General features: G+C 43.4%; 3 protein-coding genes across 4 annotated transcripts in view; 2 read left to right on the top strand and 1 right to left on the bottom strand.

Annotated features, from left to right (window-relative positions):
• The window catches only part of TIGAR (TP53 induced glycolysis regulatory phosphatase), a 62,370-nt gene that overhangs the window by 19,703 nt on the left and 14,747 nt on the right, over positions 1-27,920 (bottom strand). The window contains exons 7-8 of one of the 2 annotated variants that reach the window (XR_002047956.2): positions 20,106-20,235; positions 5,712-5,875 (exon numbers count right to left, since the gene is read on the bottom strand). The gene's annotated coding sequence lies outside the window, so the exon portion shown is untranslated. The remainder of the gene's footprint in view (positions 1-5,711; positions 5,876-20,105; positions 20,236-27,920) is intronic. The other variant, XR_005604386.1, reaches the window with a different exon arrangement.
• Positions 5,007-8,883, top strand: FGF6 (fibroblast growth factor 6). Its single transcript, XM_010410354.4, has 3 exons — positions 5,007-5,418; positions 6,334-6,437; positions 8,419-8,883. Exons 1-3 carry the CDS (start codon positions 5,079-5,081, stop codon positions 8,593-8,595), a joined length of 621 nt encoding a protein of 206 aa, XP_010408656.1. The 5' UTR covers positions 5,007-5,078; the 3' UTR covers positions 8,596-8,883.
• FGF23 (fibroblast growth factor 23) lies at positions 21,615-25,921 on the top strand. Its single transcript, XM_010410861.3, has 3 exons — positions 21,615-22,199; positions 24,403-24,506; positions 24,967-25,921. Exons 1-3 carry the CDS (start codon positions 21,971-21,973, stop codon positions 25,402-25,404), a joined length of 771 nt encoding a protein of 256 aa, XP_010409163.1. The 5' UTR covers positions 21,615-21,970; the 3' UTR covers positions 25,405-25,921.

Here is a 27,920-nt window from a genome sequence, read left to right as displayed (position 1 = left end):
ATTACATCATTTAATCTAATCAATTAATAGTCCTATGGTCAGGAATCACACAGAGGTCAGCTGGGCCATTGGACAGAATCTCATCACCAACAACAATAAAAACAAGGGGGTTTTTTGCTTTCCTACTCAAAATGTTATTTAAATGTGGCATTTAGCATCCCTGTTCCTGCAGTGTCCCTGTTCCTCCTGTAATGAGAAAACTGTGCATGAAACAAACTTAAACCAAATTAAACATGTCCCTTGTCATTCATCTCTTCTAATAAATAGCACCAAGCAGATCCCTGTGGGGGTGGTGGCTGTCACTTCTGTTTTCTTCAGCTTGGCCTTTTACCCTTGGACTGCCTGTCCCTGTGGAGTGGGAACAGCTGAGGAGGTGATGAGAGAAGCAATGTGGGCTGGTGGGCACAGGACCAGGTGGGAAGCCACAGGTTCGCTGTGGAGTCACCACTCTGTTTTCTTTCAGTCATTCCCATTTCTGTGGGACATGGAGAGGGAGACCTGGCCAGCTCAGCAGACAAAGATGGGCATATTTGACTGTCTCTGTGCTTGACGTACCCTCTGCAGAGAATGAGTTCAGCATGAATAAGCAGTAAACCAAGATCTTTTTCCAAGCAAGCTAGCATCCACCTAGTCCTAAATCCTCCAAAGTTTCCTGTGGGAGTAGATTCTTTTTCCCACTTCTCTCCAAAAAGAAAATAGCAGGAAGCTGTTCTGTGATTTGTGCTTGCCTGCAAGAAATTGGCTTGTGAAATCTCAGTGAGAGATTTCCCTGTACAGAAATGGGAAGATAATTATTTGAGATGACACTAAGCTGTTAAATTTACACACTCTCCTGCCCCGGTGTGTCTGAGTGGCCTAACCAGGACCTCTGTGTGTGTGACAAAATGGAGGTTCCCTGTTAATATCTTGGCTTCCTCATGACTGGTGATGACAAATCATGTTTGAGCAGGTCCTGTACATGCTTTAGGAGTCAGCAGCTGCAATGAGGGGATAGTTTTGGGTCAAAAATTTGCTTGATTCTGCTTCCAAGAGCTCATCAGCTGCCAAGGCTCTTAGGCAAGGTTGCTGTCTCTTGTCCCGTTTATTCATTTTGGGGATTGGTGTGACAACAAATCTGCCTCTCTGTTGGATAATGGGAAGAGAAATAACAAATACAGTGTGCTATAACCCTTTTTGTCATCCTCCTATTAGCAGAGCTCAGGTCTTCTGCTGATTAATCTTCTCTTCTGTGGCCCTATCCAAATTAGCCCTGATGCCAACAACACCCTCCTCAGTGTTACCAGTTCTGCAGTTTTTGTGGGGTTCTTGGGTGTTGATACAGCCCTGCAACCCTTGCTCTATTATATTTTTCTGCTGCTTTCAGATTGTGATTCATATTTCATTCATAACAGTTGTGGTGTCTGTGTTACAAATCTCTCCATGCTGGGCAGCAAACCCTATTAACCTAAAGATGATCAGATGGGGCTCCATGGTCATACCTGGGCTTACAGATTTTTATGCAATTTGTCCAGAGTTTGCAACACCTGCCCTGCCACAACAGGCAGATTTATCACCTGGAAATCTCCCTTCTCCACTGTCCACCACCAGCCTGGGTCTTCACAGGCAAGGTGAGCAATTTTAGTCCGTCCTTCTGTGTTTGAATGAGGGATTGCTCTTTCCCGGCCTTAAAATAGGGAGAGACTTTTAACAGATTTGAAAATGTAACTTAGGACCCTAAGTCATCACACATTTTTTGAAAGATGTGCTCTGCATCCATATCATGTTACTGCTCAGCTGCAGGACTTTTCTTAGACTATCTGAAAGTGGATCTGAACTGCTGTGCTCCAAAGAGGGGTTATTTTAATATTGTGCTGAAATACTGACAATGAAAACTTGTTGCTTTAGTTAGGCAGTGAGCACTGTCATCCCAGGTCTTAAGAGTTCAAGTAAGCAGAGTTTGACTGCTGATGCAAATTTTTACCATTTTGGAGTTCACTGGGTTTATTTTACTGCAAATGCTATTGGTGTCTCCCTTCCAAATTTCACTGGGCACATGAAGCCAGGACAACATGCTACCTGAAAATCAGAAGGTTACATTGTGTTTTCTAGAAACAGTCACTTCATGGGCCAAGAGGACAAGTTTAAGCAGAATGAGACATCTTTTAGAGCAAACAAGGCTTGCCTAATTGAATCAGAAGCTCCAGAATGTACATGGCAGTTCAGATGTTAATAAACAAAACTCAGAAACCTGCTGGCCACACATTCAGCTGGAGAATGGTTAAAGACTCTTTTCAGCTCTGATGCAGAACTGCTGAGCAGTACAAGACTGCAGAATGCACTTCATCTCCCAGCTGCACACATTTGGTCTGGGGCCAGACACCAGGACTCCTGGTCTTACAAGGACCTGGTGTCCCAGTGAAATCACAGGTTTTAGCTATTTGATTTGGTTTACAGATCAGGCAAGGAAAGTTCTGATTTTTTGCAAGCAAGTAATCTGTGTACCCTTTCCATACTGAATGCTGTCAGATCGACTAGCTCAACAGGAAACTGCTGGAGCAATGCTGTCCCCTGGGTCACAAAGGCTCTCAGCAGTCACTTTCCAGCTGGGCTGACTAAAAGACAAAGCAATGCATCCCATAGACTTGTCTGAAATTATCTTGTTTGTTTGTTTGTTCGTTTTGGTCTGACCATTTGGTTTTTCTTCTAGGATCAATGGATGAGACACAGCGCATCCCACAAAGTGTTCCTTTAATATGTGCCATCAGGACAGCTTGTGAGAAATCTGCAGTGGCAGATGTGCCAGCAAAAGTTAGAGGAGCTCATTTAGCCCATAGCTTGTCTTTGCTCTGAGAAAACTGATAAATGAGACATAAAGATGCAAGGGTGATTAAAGCTGAGGATGGAAATCCAGCTCTGCACCCATTACACTCTTGAAGTTCTCTAGGGGGACAAATAAAGAAATAAAGAATAAAGAAAATAAAGAAAATATTACAATGCATGTTTTACAGACAGTCATGGCTCTGAGATCAGGCAGTGTTACTAGGAGTCATGTGCATTGGGAATGGGCTGGTTTCAGACTGCAGCATAAGAAAAACTGGGAAATCATTGCTCCATGCTTGTAACAGGGACTCTGGGCTTTGCTTCCCACTGATGCTGGCCTCTCATGAAGACTGCAGCTATGATAAGAGGGTGTAAAATACTAGCATTATTCCTTCCTAAAAGTTATATATTGCTTTGCATCGATGAAAAATCATCAAATGAAGTAGAACACAGGAGAGAAAAGGATCTGAGGGTTTTCTTTGTCAGCTTTCAAAAGATATCCTTCCTTCAGCCATCACCCCAAGCCTGCCAGAGTTCAGGCAGTGTTTGGACAAGGCTCTCAGGCACAGGGTGGGACTGTTGGGGTGTCCTGTGCAGAGCCAGGGGTTGGACTTGCATGATCCTAGTGGATCCATTCTAGCTCAGGTTATTCTGTGATTCTGTGATAGTCCAAGTTCAGCTTCAGCAAAGGCACAGAGACCTTGAAATGTCACCTGTCACAAGCCAGGGCCTAGATCTGTGGTTCCCAATTATTTTATAGCTGAGCCTGTCTCCTGAGAGCAATTAATATTCACATACATCACTGACTCTGACTGCTCACCTGCCTCAGGGCTGCCAGGGGCTCCCCTTCACCACAAGGGGCTTGTGCTGGGGAGTCTGCAGTGTCCCAAGCCTCGTATTACATCTCTGCTAACATGAAACTGTCACACTGGGTGTGCTCAGTTTAATTATGCTTCCAGGTAGTCTCCTCATTAGCAGGCTTCTCAAATGACACAGGCAAGGCCTGTGCTATGAGAAGCTGACAGACATACTGGCAAAAGTATTTGTATAAATCTCAGCTGTTTTCGTCTGATTTATATCTTGATAAGTTCTGTGAAACTAATTGAGATAAAAGTCTAATCTGTCTGGCTCCAAAGGAGCTGAAACAGCATCAGTGGAAAATGAGGGGAAAGAATTAAGACAGTCTGAACAAACGGAAGGGGAGGCAAATGAAGATGGTCATAAGTTATAAAAATAGTGAGTATTTAGGCTTGAGAAAAGGAGACAATGAAACACTGGGAAGCTGTGGCCATCTCACTTTTTCCTCATCTTTAACACATTACATAAGTCCTTCTCTTGCTCCTACAAATACCTCAGTGCCTGCAGGAGGCACGCACCCTCCCCGAGAAAATGTGATCATTTGAGAGTCACCTCAGTGAAAAACACGAAGGCCTAATGTTTGCAGCTATGAGTCACTGCAAGATCAATGCTCCAGCCTGTGTGCCCGGCTCAGCAGAATTCCCGCTGGGATAAAACCAGCAGGAGCTGGGGCTTCTGTCCCTGCAGCATGGCTTACCTCTCCTTTAGCCAGCCAGGAACACTCCCTGCAGAGGTACAAAGGTTAGCGCGTGGGTCACTCAGTAAGAGGTCCCTTGGCTTTGCAGGGTGTGCACAAAAAGAGCTGTGGCCACCTCAAGCCAATTGTCCCTGAGTATCAAGGTGCCCCGACAAGCACCCGCCGATCGTGCCACCAAGGAAGTGGCTACAAACCTCTCATTGCTCGCTGATGAGGTCCAGAACTGTTTTTACACCTTCTTCTCTAAATAAGGAAGCTGCCTGTGAGGCTTCTGATTCCCCAACCAATTTGACTCCTTTGCTTACCACAGCCAATGAAATCCCACTCCTGCCTCCAGTCTTGGGTGACAGCACTCCAACCTCAGCAGGCAGGGAGGACGGCAGGTTTGTGTTACAGCCCTGGCAGCCTTACCTTGGGCAGGCTGTTGATGTCAGAGTGATGATGTGGGCAGGGACAGCCCCTGCACTATAAAGATGGCTCAATCAAATATAACGGAGGCTGCCCAGTGGGAAGCAGGATCTACAAACCATGGTCCCCACCAGTTGGAGTCCTGCTGGCCTGTCTCTGCTCCCAACCCAACTGCTATCGGGCTTTAGTTTCAGGTCAGCAAGCTCTATTTGCTTTCCAAAAATAAGCCTCTGCCACCATGCTGAAGGGAGAAAAACAAGAAGGGCGGTATTTTTAGGGCCATTAATTCTGACCACGTGCCCAGGAGGTGAACCGGATGGCCACGGCACAAAGACTTCTCATCACTATGTCCTGCGACGCCAGCGCTCACCGGACGTTGCCTGCGTTCCTTTTCCTGGGTTTGCTAGCCGGGATTGCTGCCACACACCCAGTTGTAAGCAGAACTAATGGCACATTGCTGGAGAGAGGATGGCAATCTCTGCTGTCCAGGTCCATGGCTGGGATGTCAGGGGAGAAGGCAGATGTGAACTGGGAGAGTGACTATTTGCTAGGAATCAAGAGGCAGCGGAGGCTTTACTGCAACGTGGGCATCGGGTTTCACCTTCAAATCCTCCCAGACGGAAGGATAAGCGGAGTTCACAATGAAAACCAATACAGTGAGTTGCATCCAGAAATGAAATAGAATAGATGTCACTTAATTGCTGTGAACTCGAGTAACTACCCTTCATAGAGTGCAAATGTTATGACTTGATATTATTAATCTGTGCTACATCTGTTGCCTTTTAAAGTCTCTGGGATCAATAAACATGAGAACCCTTCGGGCTGAAACGTGGCACAAAATGCTTAGACAAATTTAGATAGAATTTATTTTTACCTGCTTTGCTGCGCAGATGAGAAAAGACAAACTGGGTCGAAAACGAACTCTCTGCTGCATTTTCTTGCTCCTCACCTTTCATTTGCCTTTTGAATCCAGGAGGTTTTTGCTGAGTCCGGAGTGCCAAAGCATGACTTTTGAATCCCAGCTGACCAGTATTTTTGGGACACTCAGTGTGTCCCATGGAAGGGGTTTGCTGGTCCTGGTTTGCTCATTCTTGTGGGTGCTGTTCTGTTACCCTAAGAATTAAGGAAAGCATTAGTCACATGGATTTGAATTTCCTGTAGGGGGCAGTTGCTAAAATCTTTTGCAGCTAAGATATCATGTGGGACTTCAAAATGCAAGCCACACTTCTTTACGGCTCAGTAAAAAACCTTTTGTAAGTACAGCGTATTACAAAAAAAAAATTTCTTACTGAAAAGGTCCAGAGTTTGACAGATCAAAAGAGTTTGATAGAGAAAAAGGCTTATACAGAATGTGATTACAATTCTAGAATAATTATTTTAAAATCCTGTGGCATGTAGGAAAACCCAAGATCTTCTCTGTGTATATTTATTTTGCTGCGCAAGGGACATAATTCTCATAAAGAATATGTGACAAGTTTGTTAGGGTTTTAAAAAAATTAATTATATCTGAATTGCTTTCCATTAGCTCTAGATTCTGTGATAACACTTCTATTAAACTTCATGTTTTTCAGGTCTCTTTGAAATATCCACTGTAGAAAGAGGTGTTGTAAGTCTGCTTGGTGTGAAAAGTGCTCTCTTCATCGCAATGAACAGCAAGGGGAGGTTGTATGGGACGGTAAGTACAAGTGCAAGTAGCTTTTCAGTTTAAACAAAAAAGTTTTGAAGTGGTTTGTTTTGGTTTAATGTTTTGCTTTGTTTGTTTGGGTTTAGTTTGTTTTGGTTTTGTTTGTTTCAGTTTTTTCCTTATGGAAATCTCTGATTACAAGCAGAGAAAATAGCCCTCATGTTACAGGGAGCCTGCCCAGCCTGCTGTCATCAGTGCTATTTAATACAACGAGCAGCGTGGCTGTTACAGGGCTGGGATTTTAAAGCTTTCCCATAAGACTGTACAGGGAACATCTTAGGAAAATGAATATATTCTGCAAATAGTACAGATTAATTAGATGGCTTCTTCTAAGGTCACAGGGCTGCAAACACGTTGTAACAAAGCTGAGCCCGGTTGATTCCATCCTGCATTGCATTGTGTGTAGGAGAGGTGCAATTATAGCTATTTCCAACAGCTACCCTTAGTAAAATAATGACCACATGCTCCCTCCTACCAAAAACAACCACACCATCAAGAATAAATAGGAAGTCTACCCTACAAGGTCAACATATGTGGCTGGGGTTATTTTAATGATCAGTTTTGTGAGATCACTTGCAAAGGGTGAGAAAATAATAATAACTATTAACAATGGTATGCAAATCATACTGAAACACTATCATCCTCATCTAGATGATTTGCTATCTAAATGCAGTTTAACCTCTGAGATGTGAGCAACACATCTCCAGTCTCAACATTCAGCAGAAAAAGTGCTTGTTAGGAGGTGCATTTGAAAGAGGCTGGCTCTGGGCAATAGGCAAAATCAGCCCATCTCAAAATAATGGATGGCACTGGTCGTATCCATTTCTTTGGTCAAGGAACAGCAGAGTCCTTTCCTTGGGAACAGCTGTAATTTCAACAAAGCATTGCAGTTGTTTAAAATAATGCCAAGTGTTGTCAGGGATCCTGTGGCCATTACTAACCTGACTAATTCCTTCTCACACACATAATGACAGTGGGACACTTTAAGGTCCCATTTCAGGAATATTCTTTCAATCACAAGTGATCACAAGCACCTAAAAAGTGCCACAAGCTCAACTGCTTTACTTAGCTGGGTCTTCCTAAAGAAATGCGGAGTCTGGCTTCAGAAACCCACTTGATTTTTTCCCCCACTTTCAATACAGTATTTTTAATCTTCAAAGACACTTACACAGGCTGTAAGAGATGTGCATTTTTCCTTGTACAGTACAATGCCTTAAGGTAAAATCTTACAGGCTTTAGGTGGTGTTATCACACAGATGCCCAAATAGAACTGCTTTGGTGACATCTCATGTGCCAGACATTCGAAGTCAGAGAATTATTCTGCTTTCTCTTTTAATTTCCTCTGCATTTGTCTCCTGCTTGTCCTTGCAACTCGTCTCCCAGATAACTCCCTCTCCTTAGATTTTCATGTTTTGACATGGAGAAAATTTAAAACTATTTTCCCAGCTTAGATCCATCTGCACAGTTAAATATCCCTAATGGTTTAAGAAAGAAAAGATTTATTGCTAATCAAATCTCTTATTCAAGCAAGCAGATCTCCCTGGACACTGCTGTTTGGAAAAGCTCTGAAGGTTTTGACAGCCAGCATAGCATTCTTTTATAAATGACAGAACTTCTGACAGAGGGAGGTCTTAAATAAAGCTGTTGTTTGGGCAAGAGGGCATGATGCTGACAGAAATTTTTACTTGCAAATAAAATGAAGAAATGCATGATTTATAATGAATTAACTCGATCTGCCACAGGAAATGCACAGTCCATTATCTGGACAGGTGGCATCTGAGTTCATCTGACACCAAATTAGCACTGAGGAGGGAGATTTATTGTTGGCCGCAGTGGCTGCGGCACCACCTGTCACACACTGCAACGAGTCCTGGTGTAAAAATGCGAGGAAGAAAAATGACCAGGGCGGAACTGGTGGAATATTGATTGTACCTGATTTGTACCCCCTCCCCCTCCCCTTGCTGTTCCTTAGGCTGTTTTCCAAGATGAATGCAAATTCAAGGAAACCTTGCTGCCCAATAACTACAACGCGTACGAATCCAACATTCACCGTGGTGCTTACATAGCCCTGAGCAAACACGGCAGGGTGAAGAGAGGGAACAAGGTCTCTCCTGCCATGACAGTGACCCACTTCTTACCAAGAATATGAGCACCAGCAAAACAGAAGATTAAATCCCAGGACAAACTGTTTCATTTTGCACGTGGGGAATAACCTCCCAGGTAAAGTATTTATACTGGTCATTGAAAAAAAAAAGAAATCTCTATATGTATGTGTATATTTGGATAAAAATATTTGTACTAGATTCATCATATACATACATATGATATGTACATACATAGCATATGTCATATGATGCTGCTTCTCTTCTACTCTGTACAAATTTTACATGGCTGTGTGCCTCCTTTGGTGCTGTACAGAGAAAAATGCAAGCTGGAGTGCAAAGGAAGTTTTAGGAAGATGCGGAATGGCTGTGGGCAACCATCTAATCAATCACAGGTTATTTACTAAATGTTATTTACCTCAGATAATAACCTCTTGTAGTGAGCTGTTTACATATCATGGGCCAAATCAACAGATGATTTTGCTTCACCAGAGCTTCAGGCAGTTCACTCCATCTGAATACCTGCCTGCACCCCTCCTCTACAGAGTGTGTCCTGTCCTGTAAAGTCCTCAACCCATTTTGATCATTAAGGTGCCAATTCCACAACTGTTTCTACACAAGCAAACCATCTATTCCCAGAGTCCCTCTGTCTCTGAAGGGATTCTCCTGGGTCTCCTCACATGGACTGGTTGGCAAAATGAAGACCTACAATCAATTTCCTGTGGGAAGGGCCACAGGATAAATCACAGACGGGTCCCAAATGCAAAACTTATTTGGAGCTGAGGATTTTGAATGGCATTTTGTGAGCTTAGTTTAGACTTACCTCAAATATAGATGTGTACATCTTTAATATTAATATTTGTATATATATAGACATGGGATGTGTGAGTGTGCATCTATGTAATTACATACTTTTAATGAATCAATCATCCCAGTCTCCTGATGCCCAGGTGCCTTTATATTTGTATACATATAAAAGAAAAGAAATCTTTAAAGGCACTCTATTTCATTTAGGCTGAAAGTTGTTAACCTCTAAGAACTAGAAGTGGTCTGTGGAATGCATTTTATAAAACGTAAGAAATTCATGGAAGCTTCCAGCAAAGGGTTATTTTAGAAAACTCTGTGTTGAATTTTCACTGTCTTAAGTATATTTGGTTCTTCTCTATCATACCTCCCTGAGAAAGAAGGAGGCTACACAAGCATACCTTCCCATGTTGGGACAGAGGAATTCGTGCCATAATTCCAATTTCTGTCACTTGCAAAGCATCAGTTTCAAAGACAACACAGCAAGCTGTATAAAACACTCTTCAAAGCTCTCCTAGAAGCTGTACAAATGGCATATAACCTTGCCTTGCTATTTTGACAACCCTTTTCCAGATCGCCAATGAAGCTGCATTCTCTGTGCCTTTGAAAGAGTATTTTAAGAGGCCCTAAGTCAATAGTCACTATAAATGTCAGTTACCAGAAGCCTTGGGATTCCTGCATTGGTGGCGTGCTCCTAAATTTGAAACTAGATTCAATGCAATGTCAGAGCATGAGCATTTTCAGCATAGATGGACCATGCTGCTGCAGAAGTGAATATCTGAGTGCAAGATTATCTCCCATGTCCAGCCAAAATGGGGCTATGTCCAGCCTTGACATGCCATTCTATTTGCAGGGGCTGTCTATTCATGATGAATTTGAGCCTTCTGACATGCATGAGAGACACTGTCAGGGCCAGATCCTCAGCTGGAATAAATCAGCCCAGGAAAACTATTCAGTTTATAGCTCTCCTAGTTTATAGAAGATTTGGCCCAAAGAACATACCCACAAGGATGTACCCACAGCCACCATTCCTGAGAAACTCTCAAGGCAATTGTTTTGTGAACAAGATACAGTTTTCCAGCATCTCTAGTGTGACTTATAGTTGAATTTATCTGGCTCAAATATAAGTGATGATCACAGTCTAAATGAAGAGAAAAAAAAGAGTGGAATGCTGCTCACAGTACAGGAACAGGATGCTTTGGAGGATGCTTTGGAAGGAAAGGAGTTCAAAGGAATTTCTCTTCATTTTCTGGTCTTGCAGTGTTTCAGAGAGAAGCCAAGTTGACACACTTTGTTCACCCACAACGTGTGCAGCACTTTGCTTTGGAAAAATGTGCATTTGAAGTGAAAAATCAGGATGTTTTGAGTGGGGAGAGTGGGGGTCAAAGAAAAGTTTGGAGGGTATCAGGCAATACATTGACCTAGAGTCCCCAGAGGTACAGAGAGCTGTGCTAAAATACATTAGCTGGCAACCTGTATCCTGGTGTTCTATTACTAATTGTCTTTGAAACTAAGTTTGAAGAAGTATGGAGGAGTCCATGGATGTAGAAGGAAACAGAGTTTGAATGCTGGCACACAAGTTTGTTTCTGATCACAGCTTAAACCACCATCCTTAAGACAGGATAAAGTCTGTTCCCTCTTAAACCAGGGCAGCCTAGAGAAAGTGATTGTTGCCAGGACTGGTAAGCAATGGGACAGCTGGCACAAAAGGTGGGAATCAGACTCACTGGCTCCATTTTGCACACACTGGTCAAGCAAGGACAACCCATAGACCAGGTCACAAGAAGTCAGGACAAGAAGAAACGGCCTCAAGCTGTGCCAGGGGAGGTTCAGGCTGGACATCAGGAAGAACTTCTTCACTGAATGGGTGGTCAGGCATTGGAACAGGCTGCCCAGAGAGGTGGTGGAGTCACCATCCCTGGAAGTGTTCTGGAATGTGGCTCTGGTCTGGTTGACAAGGTGGGGATGTCTCAAAAGTTGGACTTGATGATATTGGAGGTGTTTTCCAACCTCAATCATTCTGTGATTCTGTAAATCTGTTTAGATGCAGCCTGGTAGGCTGAGATTGCTCTTATGAACTGCAGACCCTTTTGGATGCAGTTTTGGTGGGCATTTGGAAAGCCCCATCAGTCGCTCTGCTGAGTTCCTCTTTGCATCACTGCTTTTTTCCTCATTACACCTCAGTGCCAGCCAGATCAACATAGAAATCACAGCTGAAATCAAATAAGGATATGTGACTACATACAGAAAATGCACAAAGTAAAGGGATTTCCCAAATCAGGGCCAAATTAGGAACTTCAAAACATATCTCAGTGTGCTTTAACAGGGGGTCATGCCACGGGCTACGAGCTCTGAAAGCATTGCTGTGAATGCTCCACACCAGCCTGTCATACCCACATTTTGCACATGGGATTCTCCTGTGGAGTTGATGCCTCTTTTCAAGGTTTCTCCTTCCTCAGGTAAACCCCATAACAATCTAAGACTTAATCCACCCCTGTTAGAAAGCAGACTTGGCTGGAACTGAATCATGTTCTTAAATAAATGTATTTTTCCCAAACATGCAGAGACATAGACACACACAGTGGAAAAGCAGAGTAATATTTGTATACCTCACTAACTATTTCAATTCCAAGATTTTATTTTGCACAGTAAAATAGTGCCAAAGTTCTCAGATTGCTTTCTTTTTTCACTAAAATATACCTCATGTTCTGACTCAATATGGACTCACAATTGAGACTGTAAATTTGCAAGAAACACAAAACTGTCCAATCAATTGTTTGTGAAATTGCTTCTATTTTTATATGTATGTGCTGCGCACAATAGTTTAACATATTCATAAAATAAAATTTTATACATTTTTGGTAGTGTTTTGACTCTAAATCCCTCTCAACATTTATTTTTTTCCTTGGTTCAGAAAGGCTGTGTTAACTCATCCTCCAAACCAAGTTTTTATTCACCTCTAGAACCAGAGTATGTATTGGTACACTTCAAATTGTTGTAGACTTTTGTGTTATTCAGATTTCTTGCCTGGGAAGTGTCCAGGTGTCCTGGGAGGCATGGGCGCTTCCCATACTCCCTTCCCACTCCGTGCTCTCAGCCTGAGTGATGAAAAATCTCCCAGGAATTCTGGGGACAAGAGACAGAGACAAGCCCCACACCTCTATGAAGAATAGGAAACATTTTGCTGAGTTTACCTCATTTTCTGTTTCCTCCCAGGTAATTTGAAACTTAATAATGTCTCTGTTTCCATGGAGATATTTAGATGGGAAAGGACTGTTAGAGAGCTTGAATCCAACCTCTTAGATGAGTGCAGGACCAACTTCAGGACCAACTTCAAAGCTAGGGGAAGCTTTATCAGGAAGAATCCCATCTACCCATCTCCTGCAACAGCCCCTGCAACAGCTTCGTGATTCATTAAGCTCTAGTTGAAACTCTGTATAGCAACTCAAAGGGGATCAAACAATGACAGATGTCTCAAAAGGGTCACTAGAGCAGCCCATGCTTTGCTGGAAGAGTCTTAAGAGGGTTTAGCATCTTCTGTAGGGTCTTGACACAAGACACATTTGTCCTGTGCATTGACAGAAAGCATCCCTCCTGCTGGAGCTAACCCTTACCAACACAAATGGCTGCAGAAATTATCTGAAGGATTCAGTACCATGAAGGGAGAGGAAAAGAAAGGAAAAAAGAAGGCTGATAACTCACATGTACAGGATGAGCTCAGCTGCAGGTACGCAAAGCTGGGTGGAAGACACAGGTCTGTGAACTGTGTGGCTTCAGTGCAGCGCAAGACCACATTAAGGGCTAAGGGCAGCACCAGTGCCAGAGCTGGGACCCAGAACCCCCCTGAGCTGGGCTGAGACCCCAGCATGGGCAGCAGGGGAGGGGGGGGGGTTCTGTCCCTCTGCCCCGCTCTGCTGAGACCCCCCTGCAGGGCTGCATCCAGCCCTGGGCCCAGCACAGGAAGGACAGGGAGCTGCTGGAGCCAGTCCAGAGCAGGGACACCAAGGGGAGCAGAGGGATGGAGCAGCTCTGCTGGAAGGAAAGGCTGAGGGAACTGGGATTGTTCAGCCTGGAGAAGGGAAGGCTTTGGGGTAACCTCACTGTGGCCTTGCAGTGCCTGAAGGGAGCCCACAGGAAAGATGGAGAGAGACTCTTGGCAAGGGCCTGCAGTGACAGGACAAGGGGCAATGGCTTCACACTGACAGAGCAGGTTTAGATTGGATATGAGGAAGAAATGGTTCCCTGTGAAGGTGGGGAGGCCCTGGCACAGGTTGCCCAGAGAAGCTGTGGCTGCCCCATCCCTGGCACTGTCCAAGGCCAGGCTGGATGGAGCTCTGAGACTAGGGTAAGTATTGGCCATCTAATTAAAGACAGGCTTATAAAAGGAAATAAACAGCCCCAAATCCCTTTTGCATTGTTTTTGGGGATTTTTTTGCTTGTTTTACTTTTGGCATTTGCTGAAGCCACCCTGCTCTGCATCAATTTGAGCAATGGAGGAGACAGTTAGGTCCCAGCTATTTAACTACAGGTGACTTTGTTCCTTGGAAAAATGGCCCAACTGCAAACTCTTGTGCTCCATGTTTGGAGTCACAACAACTCAGCAGAAGCCAAGAGGACATTTAGTTTCCTTGTCAGAACCCAAGAGTAAAGGATGAAGTAAGAATCTCTCCCAGCTGCTGGACAGCTGAGGAGGAGGCTCAGGCTAAGATAAAACACTGTGAATCTCCAGGTATAATATATGTAATGCAAACTGGAATTGCGGTGAACTGCAGTGACCAATCCAAGTGAGGAAATAGCTGTCACTGGAGAAAAAAATTATAAAAACAAACAACCAAGTATGCAGCCACAAGCAGAGTTTTCTTTTTTCTCTCCAGCCAAGCTCTGTATTCAGCTCAGTCCAAAAGCATGTTTGTTTTGGAAGCCATAGGCTGCAGAAAAGTGTTTGGCCAAAATCCAAGGGGCCAATAAGCCCAGATGAGCTGAACGAGCTGTGTCCTTGGATCACGAGATTTGGACATATTATTTAATCCTGGATCTCATGAGCACATATAATTGTTGGTTATTTTGTGTCACAGGGTGTGGACCGAAATGCCTTGATAAGGACTAATTTTTTTCCCCCTCACAATTATTACAACTCACAATTTAATTGTATGTTTTTATGAACCATAGCTCACAGCTCTGGAATAGCTTCTCCAAGGACAGTGAGACCACACCAACTTACATCAAATGAGAAATCATTCGGGATGATGTATAAAACAACACAGTTTATAATTATATTTGTTTCAGGGCTCTCTGGAGAAGAGCTTCCTTTCCTTTTTTTTTAATGAGAAATGATCCATCCTGACTTATTCCAGGTTGCTGGAGCCTGGTTTTTTTCCTGGCATTACTTTGCCTATGACCTGAGCCCAGGACTCACTGGTCTGACACAAATCTTCCAGCTTATTGAAGAGGCAATAAAACAAAATGATGCAAAAACTTAAAGAAGGGAATTATACTAATCAGCATAGATGTCGCTCAGTGAGATCAGGAGCACTTTAACTACCTCAGTTATCCAGTGAGGGACAAGCCAGCTTGCATTTAACCCAGGGTCAAAACCCAGGTGGAATGGCTTCAAAGTGACAGAGAGCAGGTTTAGATTGGATATGAGAAAGAAATTATTCCCTGTGAGGGTGCTGAGGCCCTGGCACAGGTTGCCCAGAGAAGCTGTGGTTGCCCCATCCCTGGTAGTGTCCAAGGCCAGGTTGGATGGGGCTTGGAGCAAGCTGGGATAGTGCTCCTGGCAGTGGGGTTGGAATGAGGTGGGCTGTGAGGTCCCTTCCAACCCAAACCATTCTATGATTCTATGATGACGATGATTTTGCAAAGGCAATGACTACAGAAACAGAAACTTTGGGAAAGTGGATATGTATGGGGCATGTCTGGGTGTCACTTTCTGTAAATCTTGAGCAAATCTGCAGACACTGTGTTTGCACATTTTAAAGAGAAACTTGCAGGTTTCAAAATAAGGAAAAGCTAATCTCCAATGGGATTTATTTCCTACACCCCTATAATCAGCATGCAGGTCCATAGGCCATCTGGGTGACTGGAATTTCTTGCGTATGACATTTCTTATGTATGTTTGCATTCTGCACAACCTCAGTTCATGCTAAGCTGGTCATCAGCTGGTCATGAAGGTGGTAACTTGAATTAATTTCCATTCTTCCACTAGCAGTGGAGACTGGTGGAGGAACCAACCATGGAGCAAAGGATCCAGAAGTGACACCAGTGTCAAAGTGACATGTCATATTCAGGGTAGGCAGGTGGGCCAACCAGCCTCTGGCATGTAAGCAAGTCCATTAGGAATAATGGAAAGGATAATAAAGAAGATATTTTTTTAATTAAGAAAAAAAAAGTGTGAAGTTGCATTTCTAAGTTTTAAAAAAATTGTCAGCCAAGAAATCTTTGCTTTTGGAGAACTGAGCAGTTTGATGGAGTCCAGAACTTCACCTGATTGACTTATTTGAAAGAGAATGCATTTCCCAACCAGCCCTGGCATGGCAACAGCTTGTGACAGCTGTGAAAATGGCCAAAGATCAGTAGGGCCCAGGTGCAGGATCAGTGTCCCAGCAGCTGATGAACCTTTGCACAATGTGACTCTCAAGTTCCTCCTCACCAGCAACGTGACAGACTGAGAAAGCAACATGAAGAACTACTGTGTGTACAATGCAAAAAAACAAACAAACAAAAAAATTGTAGCTGCACATCTACCTGAAAAGTCATTTTGTGAAGGAAAACCTGTATCAGCGGCAGAGTTCAAGACATATTTTTGCCAGACTTCTGTTCAGTCTCATAAATCCTCCTCTATGTGCTCCCTGTCACAGAAATACCTCAAAAAACGGAACCCAGCTCCTGAGCAAAGATGAGCTAACAGAGTTTAGCTGAAAAAATGAACCACTGTTACTTGTCTTGCCTTGCCCCTTACAAACTTTGATCTCCATGTTTCTTTAAAGGACTCTGGAATCATAGACTGGTCTTGCAGTGGCTTAGGGAATCTTTCTATTTTCCTTGCATTAAAAACACTGAGTACAAGGACAATGTTCAGTCATGACTTTCTTCATTTATTATTTAGCCTTTTGTCTTTAAAATATTACTCTTAAAACTTATAGAGAGCAAAGATTTCTCCAATGAAGTTTTAGTTTCAAAGAGATCCCACTAAAAAAATAAGTCTCAGAGCTAAAAAGCAACACCTGCAGTTGCACTGAGGCAGCTCTAACCATATCAGTCACATGCTCTGTTATTACTGTCCCACACTAAAAGTGCCCTTGGCTGATGATGACGTCTGCATATTTTGTCTTTCTGTTTCACTGCGTTCTCCTCTCCCTCTTTTCATTTTCCATTCCTAATTTCTTTAACCTAAGCCTTTTTAATCTCTTCGTCAAGGAGACAGATTTGAGTAAAACATGTGAAACCAAGAGATTGGAGTAAGTTTAAAATTAGGTTACAACAAAGCTTATTATTGATCCTTGTCTTCTGCCTAACAAGGGGAAAATATCCATTTAGTTTATTGGAAACTGTCAATGAATGTAGTGGCAGATGTCATTGAATCCTAGAAATACTTAGATCAGAAGGGGCTCCTGGATGTTTCTAGTCCAAGCTGAGATAACAATGTTGGGAAATAAGAAACTTTACATAAAGCAAAGAGTTTTCCCAAAATAAAACAATCAGCCTACTTTTAGGCACCTTGCAATGTATTACAATAGGAGATGGATGACTGAAGTGACTTTCTTGTTGAGGCTGTGTATCTGTGTCCCCAGGATTCCTTCGGACCTGGAAACAATCACACCAGGAGAAAGAATACACTTTCTCAGACAAGACACACTGCCTGGCAGGCAGATCAGCAGGACTGGGTGTGCACAGGGCAGATTTCAGAATCCAGACAAACTTCAGGCTTTCCAAACCTCAACACCAAACAAGAAAATTTTGCAGCCTTCCAGACCTGAGGGGAGCCTACAGGAAAGATGGAGAGAGACTCTTGACCAAGGCCTGGAGTGACAGGACAGGAGGGAATGGTTCCAATGTGACACAGGGCAGCGTTAGATGGGATATGAGGAAGAAATTGTTCCCTGTGAGGGTGGTGAGGCCCTGGCAAAGGTTGCCTAGAGAAGCTGTGGCTGCCCCATCCCTGGAAGTGTTCAAGGCCAGGCTGGATGGGGCTCTGAGCAAGCTGGGATAGTGGAAGGTGTCTCTGCCCATGGCAGGGGGTGGGAATGAAATGATCTTTAAGATTCCTTCCAATCAGGCGATTCTGTGATTCTATGCTGGCTTTTTTTTTTTTTTTAATTAAGGGTACCAGCAGCTCTCACCACAGATTGCACCCATCCTCTCTCCCATACCACCTAAGGAAACTCAGACCCCTTAAAATGACAGAAACACTCTCTGTTCAGAAAACAAAACCTTTTAGGGACTGGTTCTGCTTTGCCTGGGAGCTCTGCCAAGGATTTCAGCTGGAGGAGGAATGAGGCCCTTCGTTTCAGTTCATTAGAGCAGGCACACTGCAGAAACTGCTGGTACATGCTGCGGTCCCAAACCCAGTGGGCTGTGCTTACCTCATCTTTTTCACGTAGGTGAGCTGAGCCAGGATGTTTTCTTTAGTCGTGGGCAGTGTGACAAGAATGGGGCCTCCAAATAAGGTCACTCAGGATGTGTTTAACAACACCGGGTGAAGTCTGTGGCAAAGGCTTCTGCACACACACACACACAGAGCATCCACTGTACATTCCCTCGGCTCAGTGCGTCAGTATTCCTAGAATAACTGCTGGAGAGGCACTCCACCCTTGTACTTCCAAGGCTGGGGGTGTGATCATCCCAGAGCCACTTGTGACAGTGATTTTAAGAAAGGGGAAGCAGAGGGACAGGCCCCTGATTTCCATGACCTCTTTTGAAGAGATGCAATGCAAAGGAAATTATTAAGAGCAGAGGTAGTTTCAAATCTGTCAACCCAAACTCCCTTGTGAGTTGAGCAGCAGAGAGCAAGAGGCTTCCTGAGGCCAGCACAGGCACCCAGATGGCACAGAATGCTGCATAAGGGCAAGCCACCCACCTGTTTAAATATAAGTCAATATGCTTTATTAGGCAAGAGTGCTACAGGTGCTCCTACGTGATGAAAGGAACTCCAGCACTGTGAGGGGACGTGTAGTTTTACCCATAGGAGAATCCTGGAAGGCAAATCCATTCGATTGAATAGAAAACACTTTTTTTTTTTCTCTTTAAAATGAAAATTTCTGAGCCTTTCCAAAAGGTAACTGAAAGTCACTTGCAGTAACAAATTTGTTGTAAAAAAAGCTTGTCTTTGCCTTGTGAGTCCTCTCCAGACTGAGGGGATAAGCAGTAAAAGAAAGCAGCACAAGGGAATGACATACAGCTGCTGAGAGTTTTACAGAGTTGAGGTGGTAAGTTTGGATCAGAAAATGACCTAAAGCTGAAACTCAAAGCAGTCAAAATGGGGGAAAGTCAGACCCCAATCTGCTCCTATGACCCTCAGTTCCTTCTGTGCACAGTTTTGGGTATAATTTGCAATTAAATGATGATACCAGGGAGGCCTGAATGTCACCCGTGTTCCAGCTGAGGCACCTTGCCCTGGCTTAGCCTGAGTTGAGCTGCCTCTGGAGCAAGGAGCAGGAGGCAGCAGGAGCAGGCCTGGGACAAAGGCATGGCAGGGGGAGAGGGGAGTGAGACTCACTAAGGGCTGGAGCATCAATCACAGAATCACAGAATGATTTGGGTTGAAAGGGACCAGGAAAATCATCTTGTTTCAACCCCCTGCCGTGGGCAGGGACACTTTCCCCCTAGACCAGCTTGCTCAATGATTATTTCAAATAAATTTCATCCTGAAGGCTGGGGTCTGTCTTATCCATCTTCTCCTCTCAGCTTTTGCTCTGAAGTGAGGATTTCCTCACTTTACCTGGGTGCCTGACATTCACCATAGGTGGTAGCTCCTCCAGGCTGTCTCCCAGCTCCCTTTCCAGGATATGTCTAAGGAAAGTTCTGCACCTTACTGTGGCACCTGACACTGGCTGTGTAGCATCCCTGCAGTGGGAAGTGGAAAAATGTGGCAATGTGAAATGGTTTTGATCTTTAAATTCAGTTCCATTTTTTCCTTTTTTTTGTCCCTACAACAAGCAATTTCTGTTAATTATCAGCTGAGAACTGAGAGAAGCCATCTCAATTCATCAAACACCACAGAGCAATACAGAAATCTGAAAAATCAATACCAACTCCTGTGGTAAAAGTTGCAGAAATACTGGTCTTGCTGATGCATCAGCATAACATGCAAGACAAGAAATGTTGTCATCACTTGTATTATAACAGACTTGGCTGAAGGAGTAAAGCAGTTTTTCATACACCTGGCTACCCCATCAACAGCTGAATGGGTAGAGAATAAGTGAAATACACACAGAAGGAATAAATGGATCAGCCTGAAATAAAAAAAAATGGACTGTAAAAAAAACCAAATAAAAAACCCCCCACAACAAACCACATGCAGTAGGCATCTATAGGTTTAAAACAAAAAAGTCTGTGAAAACCCAAAATTTGTATTAACATCCTCACGAGCAGAGACTTAATAAATTCACTTTATCCCAGCAGATTAAACAGAATTTAGGAAAGTCTGGCATTTTCCTGACTTTGGGGAACTTCAGAAAATGCCAAACAATTTAAGCTTGTAAAAGTAATCTTTGCTTGTCTGACTATTATAAAAAGAGAAACAGATACTCACAACTGGCATGTGCTTAAATGAGGTTGAATAAATTTTTCAAACATCTTAGAATGTTTTCTCTGCCACCAAGGCACTGGAGAGAGATCAGATCAGTGCATGCTGGCAAGCACAGAAAAATGTCATGGTAAATCTGAAACATCAAACCAGAAAAACTCCAGTCATAAAAGAATGACAGAATATTCCAAGAGGGTACAGTGCCTCTGTGAGACACTTCTGCAACTGCCCTTGAAGTATCAACATCCACATTTCCATAGGAGTCTAATAAGAGGGACAAAGAAAAAAACAGAACAACCAACCAACCAACCAAAACCCACAAACATTTGTTCTAAGATCAGAGTGAAAAATATGGGTGGATAATTTCAAGAGTAAATAGAGATATCACTTTAAAAAAAGAGAAGAAAAATTATCCCTCCTTTCCTTCTAAGCTACGCTTTCATTTAAAGCATTTCAGATGTAATAGCCAATAAAACATCTGAGGCCTGGATTGTCTTTAGTGCAGCCAGCTTTGTCAGCCTGCTCAGTTTAAGATCTGACCCTTATACACTTTGGCTAAAAAGTGCTGTCATTTACACAGGTGAATATACTCTGACGCAAGTCTCTGGATTTACACAGCTGTGGAAGCAGGATTTGGCAGAGTTTTACTGATTTTAAACAATAAAAAACCCAAAATCAGATCCATTTTTGCAGTGGGTTATAGTTGTATCAATCCATTAATGTTATCAATCCATTATATGCTGATGGCACAGCTCCACAGCTTGTTAATGAAACTAAGAATTTTTCATGCTGTGTCCATCTAGAGACTGAAACGGAACCTAACACTGCTACAGTTAAAATCCTCAGTTGTCATTAAAGAAATATTCATTTATTGTTTGGTACTTTTGTCAGGTTTATATTAAATTTTGAAAGAAACCTTAACACAGTCTAGTTTTGGAACCTGTCACTGCTGTCATTGATTCCCCCATACACAGTGTCCTATCAGTACAGCATTTGAATGTAATAAATAGAACCACCTGCTTTTTAAATCAGAAAATTTGTTTGTAAAGACCCAGAGCATTTGCAGGACACCTGAGAAGCAGGTCTTGTATCTTAGAACATTTTTTACAAACTGCCATCCAGATGTGCAATGCAGGAGCAAACATCCAGCTTTTAAGTGTTTTACATGTTATTTTCAGCTGGTTTTGGCCAATTTTAGATTATTTATGGGACTCAGAAGGAAACAGGAGAAATAAAAGGGACAGTTTATGTGAAGTAGGCTCTGCTCAAATCAAGTACCCTTTGCTTAAATGGAGTGACACAAATATCAGCCCAACAGGGTTGCTGTGGAACTTACAACATAATGAAGGGGGAGTCAGGCTCAGGACAACTTAATGTTAACTTTCGGTATATCTGCAACAAAATTTTAGCTGTATTTGATGTTTCCACTAAATCAGAATGCAGCTTGGAAACAGTGAGGGGAGGTGGGAGTCTGAATAAACATGTCTGGCAAAAAAGAAAGATAATTCAGGTCCGAAGGGTCATTCCCTTCAGTTCAAGTGCAGTGGATTGCCCTTCCTGGATCCAACAGTAGGGGCGTGGGAAGCTTTCAGATGTCAGAGGGTTGTAGATAACATTTGAACATATGATTAGCTTTCGTGAGCTGTCTTTAGAAACCTTACATTTTTCCCCCACACACCTTAGCCAGAGATCCTTCCCTTGAGGTTTCGGGACACTTAAAATGTTGCTTTGCCAAAAATCAAGGATGTGGAGAAGGTTTTCCTGTGTGATGTCATGTTGCTGCCCTTTATAAGCCTCTGCAGAGAAGGGATCCTGTCTGAGGATTCACACTCCAGGGACAAGGGCAGGCGAGGAGGAGACGCTGACCCACCATGGAGCGTCGAGCCATTCACCAGAGCATTCCCTGCAGCTCCCTGCTCCTGCTGCTCTGCAGCCTGAAGGCTTCCCTCGCCTTTCCCAACTCCTCTCCACTGCTGAGTCCCAGCTGGGGGAACGGAGACCACCTGATGCACCTCTACACTGACACAGAGAGGAGCAGCTTCCACCTCCAAATCAACGCTGATGGCTATGTCGATGGCGCTCCTCACCAAACCATCTACAGTAAGTGGCTTCCTATGGACCTCCATGGGAGTAGGGGAGGGACAATGAGATGTTTTACTTCCTCACCACCTATAGAAAATCCCCTTTTCTCATTAGGCAGGCAGGCAGAGGAGCAGAGCCACGGGATGGAAAATATGCATAATTATAAATCTCCTTTTGTTTAACAAATAAAATTGCTCCAAAGAAATCTAGTGGATGGGGAATTTCATTCCTTGCCTAGGACAACTAAAGTCCTATGGTTCCTGTAATACTCTGCAAGGAAAAACCACCTGAATTATCCTTCACTTCATGATTTTGCCCCTAGTTTCTGGTGGAAGTTCCTATTAGAGATTGATAGTGACATCCTCCAAATAGCCACTTCCCACTGATGGTGTTACCAAAGGAACTGCACTGAGGGAACTTGCCAGAGCAATGCTGGAAAACTGATGGCATCCATAAAATCTGTATTTTGGGGTAGAGGGCTGAAAACTACTAAAACTTAAGTTTCAATGTGCACAGAACACGGGCATGCAAAGGTCAGTTAAAAAAGGAAAAACTATGAAAGACCAGACTGGCATAAAAGAAGTGTTGAGCCTTTGGGGCTCACGAGAAGAAACTATGGCCTACTATCACTAAAAGGATCTCAAATTGTGTCTTCACAGTTTATTTTATTGTATATTTTATTATTCTATTTAAACAGAGAATAGTTTATTCTTCTTCCTTTGCTAAATACTTGGCCCAAACTCTTTAGTTAGGAGACAAATGTGGGGGGTTTTAAGACTTAGGGTTCTTTTATAGCATTTTAAAAGTACTTCTCTCTTAGCAGCACTCAAATCAGAAGTAGCTATGGATCATAAAATCAAGTTGTTGTTGTTATTATTATTATTATTACTATTATTTTTACACCTATTTTATACACTCAGTTAAAAATCTAAGCCTAGGAAATGAAGCTTTTACATAAGTAAATAAAGATGTTTTTCGAAGTTATAATTTAATTAATGAGGAAAAAGGATTATATTCTGCTATTTTTTTAAGGAATTGATAATGAAACACTCACAGAAATGCTGGCACTGTCTTGTTATTCTTCCTACATATTTAAAGATTTTATAAAATTCATTTTATGTATGTTGGTCAAGAACCAGTGTGGGATTTTAGAGAACAACAGACAGCAAAATATCACATTTTCCCATATCTGCCATAAAACAAGTATAGCAGGACTTGGAATGGAGCAGGAAAGATGGAAATCAGACAACAAAAGGGCTATTTAGAGGGAGGGTGACTGATTTGCTGCCACTGAGCCACCAGACAATAGGAAGTGCCAAGTTCTGCACCAGGGTGGTATGGCCTGGGTGTGCACAGATCTCCTGGGTGGGACAAGACAACAGACACTGAGTCAAATGCAAGGAGCAGGTCAAGGAAAGTTGTTATTCCCACTTTACCTGGCACCAGTGACATTGCTCTTGGAGCACTACAGCAACCCCAGTTCAAGTTAGTTGAGGGGAAGGTGGAGCTGGTCTGGCAGAGGGTTTTCAGGGGGACTTGATCATGATCTGTTGTGGTTTTAGTCCAGCAAAAGGGATGTCAAGGGCAATGTAATCACAGAATCACAGACTGGTTGAGGCTGGAACGCACCACAGGGGGTCACCTGGTGTCACCTTCCTGCTCCAGCAGGGCCATCCCAGAGCACAGGGCACAGGGCACAGGATTGTGTCCAGATGGCTCTGGAATATGCCCAGTGAGGGAGACTGCACAGCCTCTCCGGATAATCTGTTCAGGGCTCGGTCACTGCACAGGACAGTTCTGCCTCCTGCCCAGGAGGAACCTCCTGGGCATCAGCTCCTCCCCATTCCTCTTGTGCCACTGCTGGGCACCACTGAAAAAATACCACAGGGCCGTCACAAAGATGAGTGGGACAAACTCCCCCTGGACGTGGGCAATGGCAGAACTGTGGACAATGTCCTCAGACCACGATTTGGGACTTCAGAGGGAAAAAAAGTTGTATTTGGGACGTTAGTGCCACATTGGAACAGGGCACCCAGAGAGGTGCTCTTTATCCTGGGAGTTTTCCAAAGCCACAGCGAACCTGATTTAGGGTGGCCAACAGTCCCAGGTCATGTGGGAGGTTGGTTTGGACCCCCGGAGGTCACTTCCAGCCAGACCATCCGTGGATCTGTAAATGCAGTGTTGAACTGGATCTTGGATTTTTTTTTGTTGTTCTGAACAGGTGCCCTAATGATCAAGTCTGAGGGTGCTGGCTCAGTTATAATCACTGGTGTGAAGAGTGGACGCTACCTGTGTATGGACATGAAAGGAAACATATTTGGCTCGGTGAGTGACCTTTCCTAAGCCCTGAGGCTGAATGGCCAGTGCATTCTGCTGCTGTGGTGCCCATTTCCCCAGCCAGGGCAAACCTGGGTAGCTGCAGGTGGAGGGGGAAATCTAAGAGAGGATCTGACACTTAGCTCCTTTGATTGTATTAAGTTGTAGAGCTGACAAAAATCATCTGAGGTCCTGCCTGGGTAAATGAGGACAAAATGAGATCCAGTGAGGGACCCATCTGTAGCACAGAGCTGTGGGTTGGGACCGTCTGGGAGAAACCAGGGTTTATCATTAGAATTCCTTTGCTGAAAGCATGGACATGCAACTCCAATCTACATTTGGGTCAGATACAGACCTGGGAGATTAGAAAAACACCTGCTACAAGATCTCATCCCTCTTTCCCTCTTTAACCAGTGTTTGTAATTCACCAGACCCCTCTGCTCACAGGTGCCCTATTTTTTCCCCTCAGCATTACTTCAGCCAAGAGGACTGTGTGTTCAACCACAGGACACTGGAAAACGGGTACGACGTGTACCAATCCCCCAAACACCACTTCCTGGTGAGCTTAGGCAGAGTTAAACAAGCCTTCTCCCCTGGTATGAACCTACCACCATACTCCCAGTTTTTGTCCAGGAGGAATGAGATCCCTCTGTTCCGATTCAACACCCCTGAGCCCCACAGAAACACCAGAAGCGTAGATGTTGATCCAGCAGATCCTCACCAGATCCTGGTCCCGCAGAGGAAGACCCCAGCATTCGGCTCCCAGATGCAGCAGCCAGCAGACTTTCCCCACATGCCCAGGGAGCCCATGAGGATCAACCAGAATGATGTGGTGAACCCTGATGATCCCCACGCTATGATGGAGGCCAGGAGGTACCCAAGCCCCCGCTTCTACATCACGAGATAACTGCGGCCCCCGCACTCGCCAGGTGAAGACAGGGGCAAAAGAAGCTGTCTGTCACACTCAGCCTGAATGACAACGTGGCCCTTAGAAACCTGGGAGACATTCATTGGAAAAAGTTCCTTAGCTTCAAATCTTGTTTTGTCAGTAAACTGCCATCTGTAAGTACAAGTTGGATTTTTTCAGCTGGGGCCCTACTGGAAAGAAGATCCATTTTGAAAAGAATCCTTTTAGGGTCTGAATCACCTTAAGTTTGCATTAATGAGGAAAACAAAAAAAAAAAAAGAAATCCCTTGTATGAAATGGGAAACTGATGTTATGTTACTGATGTAGAGACCTGGAGCATCTGAGATTCCAGCAGAAACAGGGAATCCTCTTACTAGCACCATCCTGTCCAAGCACAAACTGCCAGGTGGTGTGTCATTTTATTATATAAAAATTGCCACATATGTCATGTATCCAGTATCTGAAGGGGTTTTAAGGAAGCTGGAGAGGGGCTCTTCATCAGAAACTGCAGAGACAGGACAAGGGGAATGGCTTCACACTGACAAGGAGCAGATTTAGATTGGATATGAGGCAGAAATGGTTCCCTGTGAGGGTGGGGAGGCCCTGGCACAGGCTGCCCAGAGAAGCTGTGGCTGCCCCATCCCTGGCAGCGTCCAAGGCCAGGCTGGATGGGGCTCTGAGCAACCTGGGACAGTGGAAGGTGCCCCCGCCCATGGCAGGGGGTGGGAGTGGATGAGCCTTAAGTTCCCTTCGAACCCGTCCTGCGATTCTTTAGTTTTAGCTTTTAAGTTGGAGCTTCACTCTCTCTTCACCCATAAGAGTCAAAAAAAGGTCACTCTGCTGTACTAGGAGCAGCAGACATGGAAAACGAGGAACTGACAGGAAAACAGGACAGGATTAAAGGGTTCTATGGAAAAAGAACAATTTCTGACACTGAATCCAAGCTGAGGTTTTGAAAAAAAGAGGAGAGTCTCACTCTCTCTCAAGTGCTTCTCTATCACAGTTCTACATTTACTAAATTCTAGCATCCCAATATGGAAATAAAGATCATTAGTTTTGCATATTTCCAACCCAGAGAGAAATACCAGGATTAATAATAATCAATAGTGTGTTAAACAGAATGGTTTGTTTTGCATAATACTGAACTGAACTCTACAGGGGGAAAAATAAAAAAATTATCTTTTTTAAGTATCAAACTATTACTATTTGGACTATAACGAACACTCTTGTCTAATGAGTGAAAATTAGGTTTGTGTTTAGAAATGGAATATCCAATTAGCATCCATGTTTGTATTCAGTTCTGAGCAGGTATCAGAGGCTTTATACTTGTAGGAGTGAAATTACTGTTAATCAGGAGATCTCTAATGGTGACAAAACCTTTTCCCATGATTGCTTTATGCTTTGGGTAAGTTCACTTTGAAAAAGCTATTCTTGACAAACTCTGCAGAAATCAGGTGCAAGGCACTGATGAGCAGCACAAAAATCCAGTGTGTCAGAGATTTGAGAAGAAATTTTTATTTTGTGGGGTTTTTTTTTGTGTGTCAAGACACAGATTCTTCTGCTCTGTTTATTCAGAGTATTTATCAGCCTGACAACAACTTGAAGCGGTACACTGCTCCTCAGTGTGCTCATAGCAACATACAAAAAACATTAGGTTGGTTGCTGCTCTTTTTTTCGAAGTAGTTCACTGAAGCCACTGGAGTTACATCAGTGCAACAAAATCAAAGTAAGACCCCCCTGTGCTTCTTGCTTTCATTTAATTTTTTCTGGATTTAGCACAGCAGCAGGACTTCAGACAGCTTTTAAAATAATCTCTCTTTATTCCCCCACATATGTCTATATACACGGTATCTCTTCATCTACCACATCCAACTCATGTTGGAAAAAGCCATAGGTCCTGATTCTGCTCTTAGAATAGTTTTCCTACACGGAGAGATTCCTAATTAGTGTAAATACTTACAAGCACAGGACAAGCCAAATGATCAGGATTAGTCCAAGAGTTCCATCTCTTGGAATTTGTTTCTCTAAACTCATCATGGTTTTGATTAATTTCTGAAGGAAAGGAGTGATTCTAAGGAATTAAGGGAATTGCAGGCAGGCAGACAGTTGTGCTTTTTCTTGCTTATTCAAAATACAGCAAGACTTTTTAACTTGCTGTCTATACAGTGGAGAGGTCTGATTTTATTTATGTTCTAGTTTGATGACTTTACTTGATCCCTATACCATTATTCTTGGCTTTCGATCCTTGAGAACTCTGGACTTCAAGTACACCAGCAAAGTTTGCATTTTGCATTAATTGCTGGAAACTCCACAGAGCTCCTCTCTAGGACTCTGAGGCAACTGCCTTACAACAACTGGAATCCTTAAAAGCTCTGTCCACATTAAATTTTGATGGGAAATGTTGGTGGGGTTAAATCTACAGACCATCTCTATATTCCTACATTAGAACAAAGTAAGTAGGGTTGCTCACTCTATCAGTAGCCAGGGGATAAGTAAGCTAAGACTGAATACAGGGT

The sequence above is a fragment of the Corvus cornix genome, chromosome 1A, assembly GCF_000738735.6.
Source record: "Corvus cornix cornix isolate S_Up_H32 chromosome 1A, ASM73873v5, whole genome shotgun sequence".
NCBI lineage: Eukaryota > Metazoa > Chordata > Aves > Passeriformes > Corvidae > Corvus > Corvus cornix.
The sequence above is the reverse complement of the archived record's forward strand: the minus strand, read 5'-3'. Positions and strand labels throughout refer to the sequence as shown.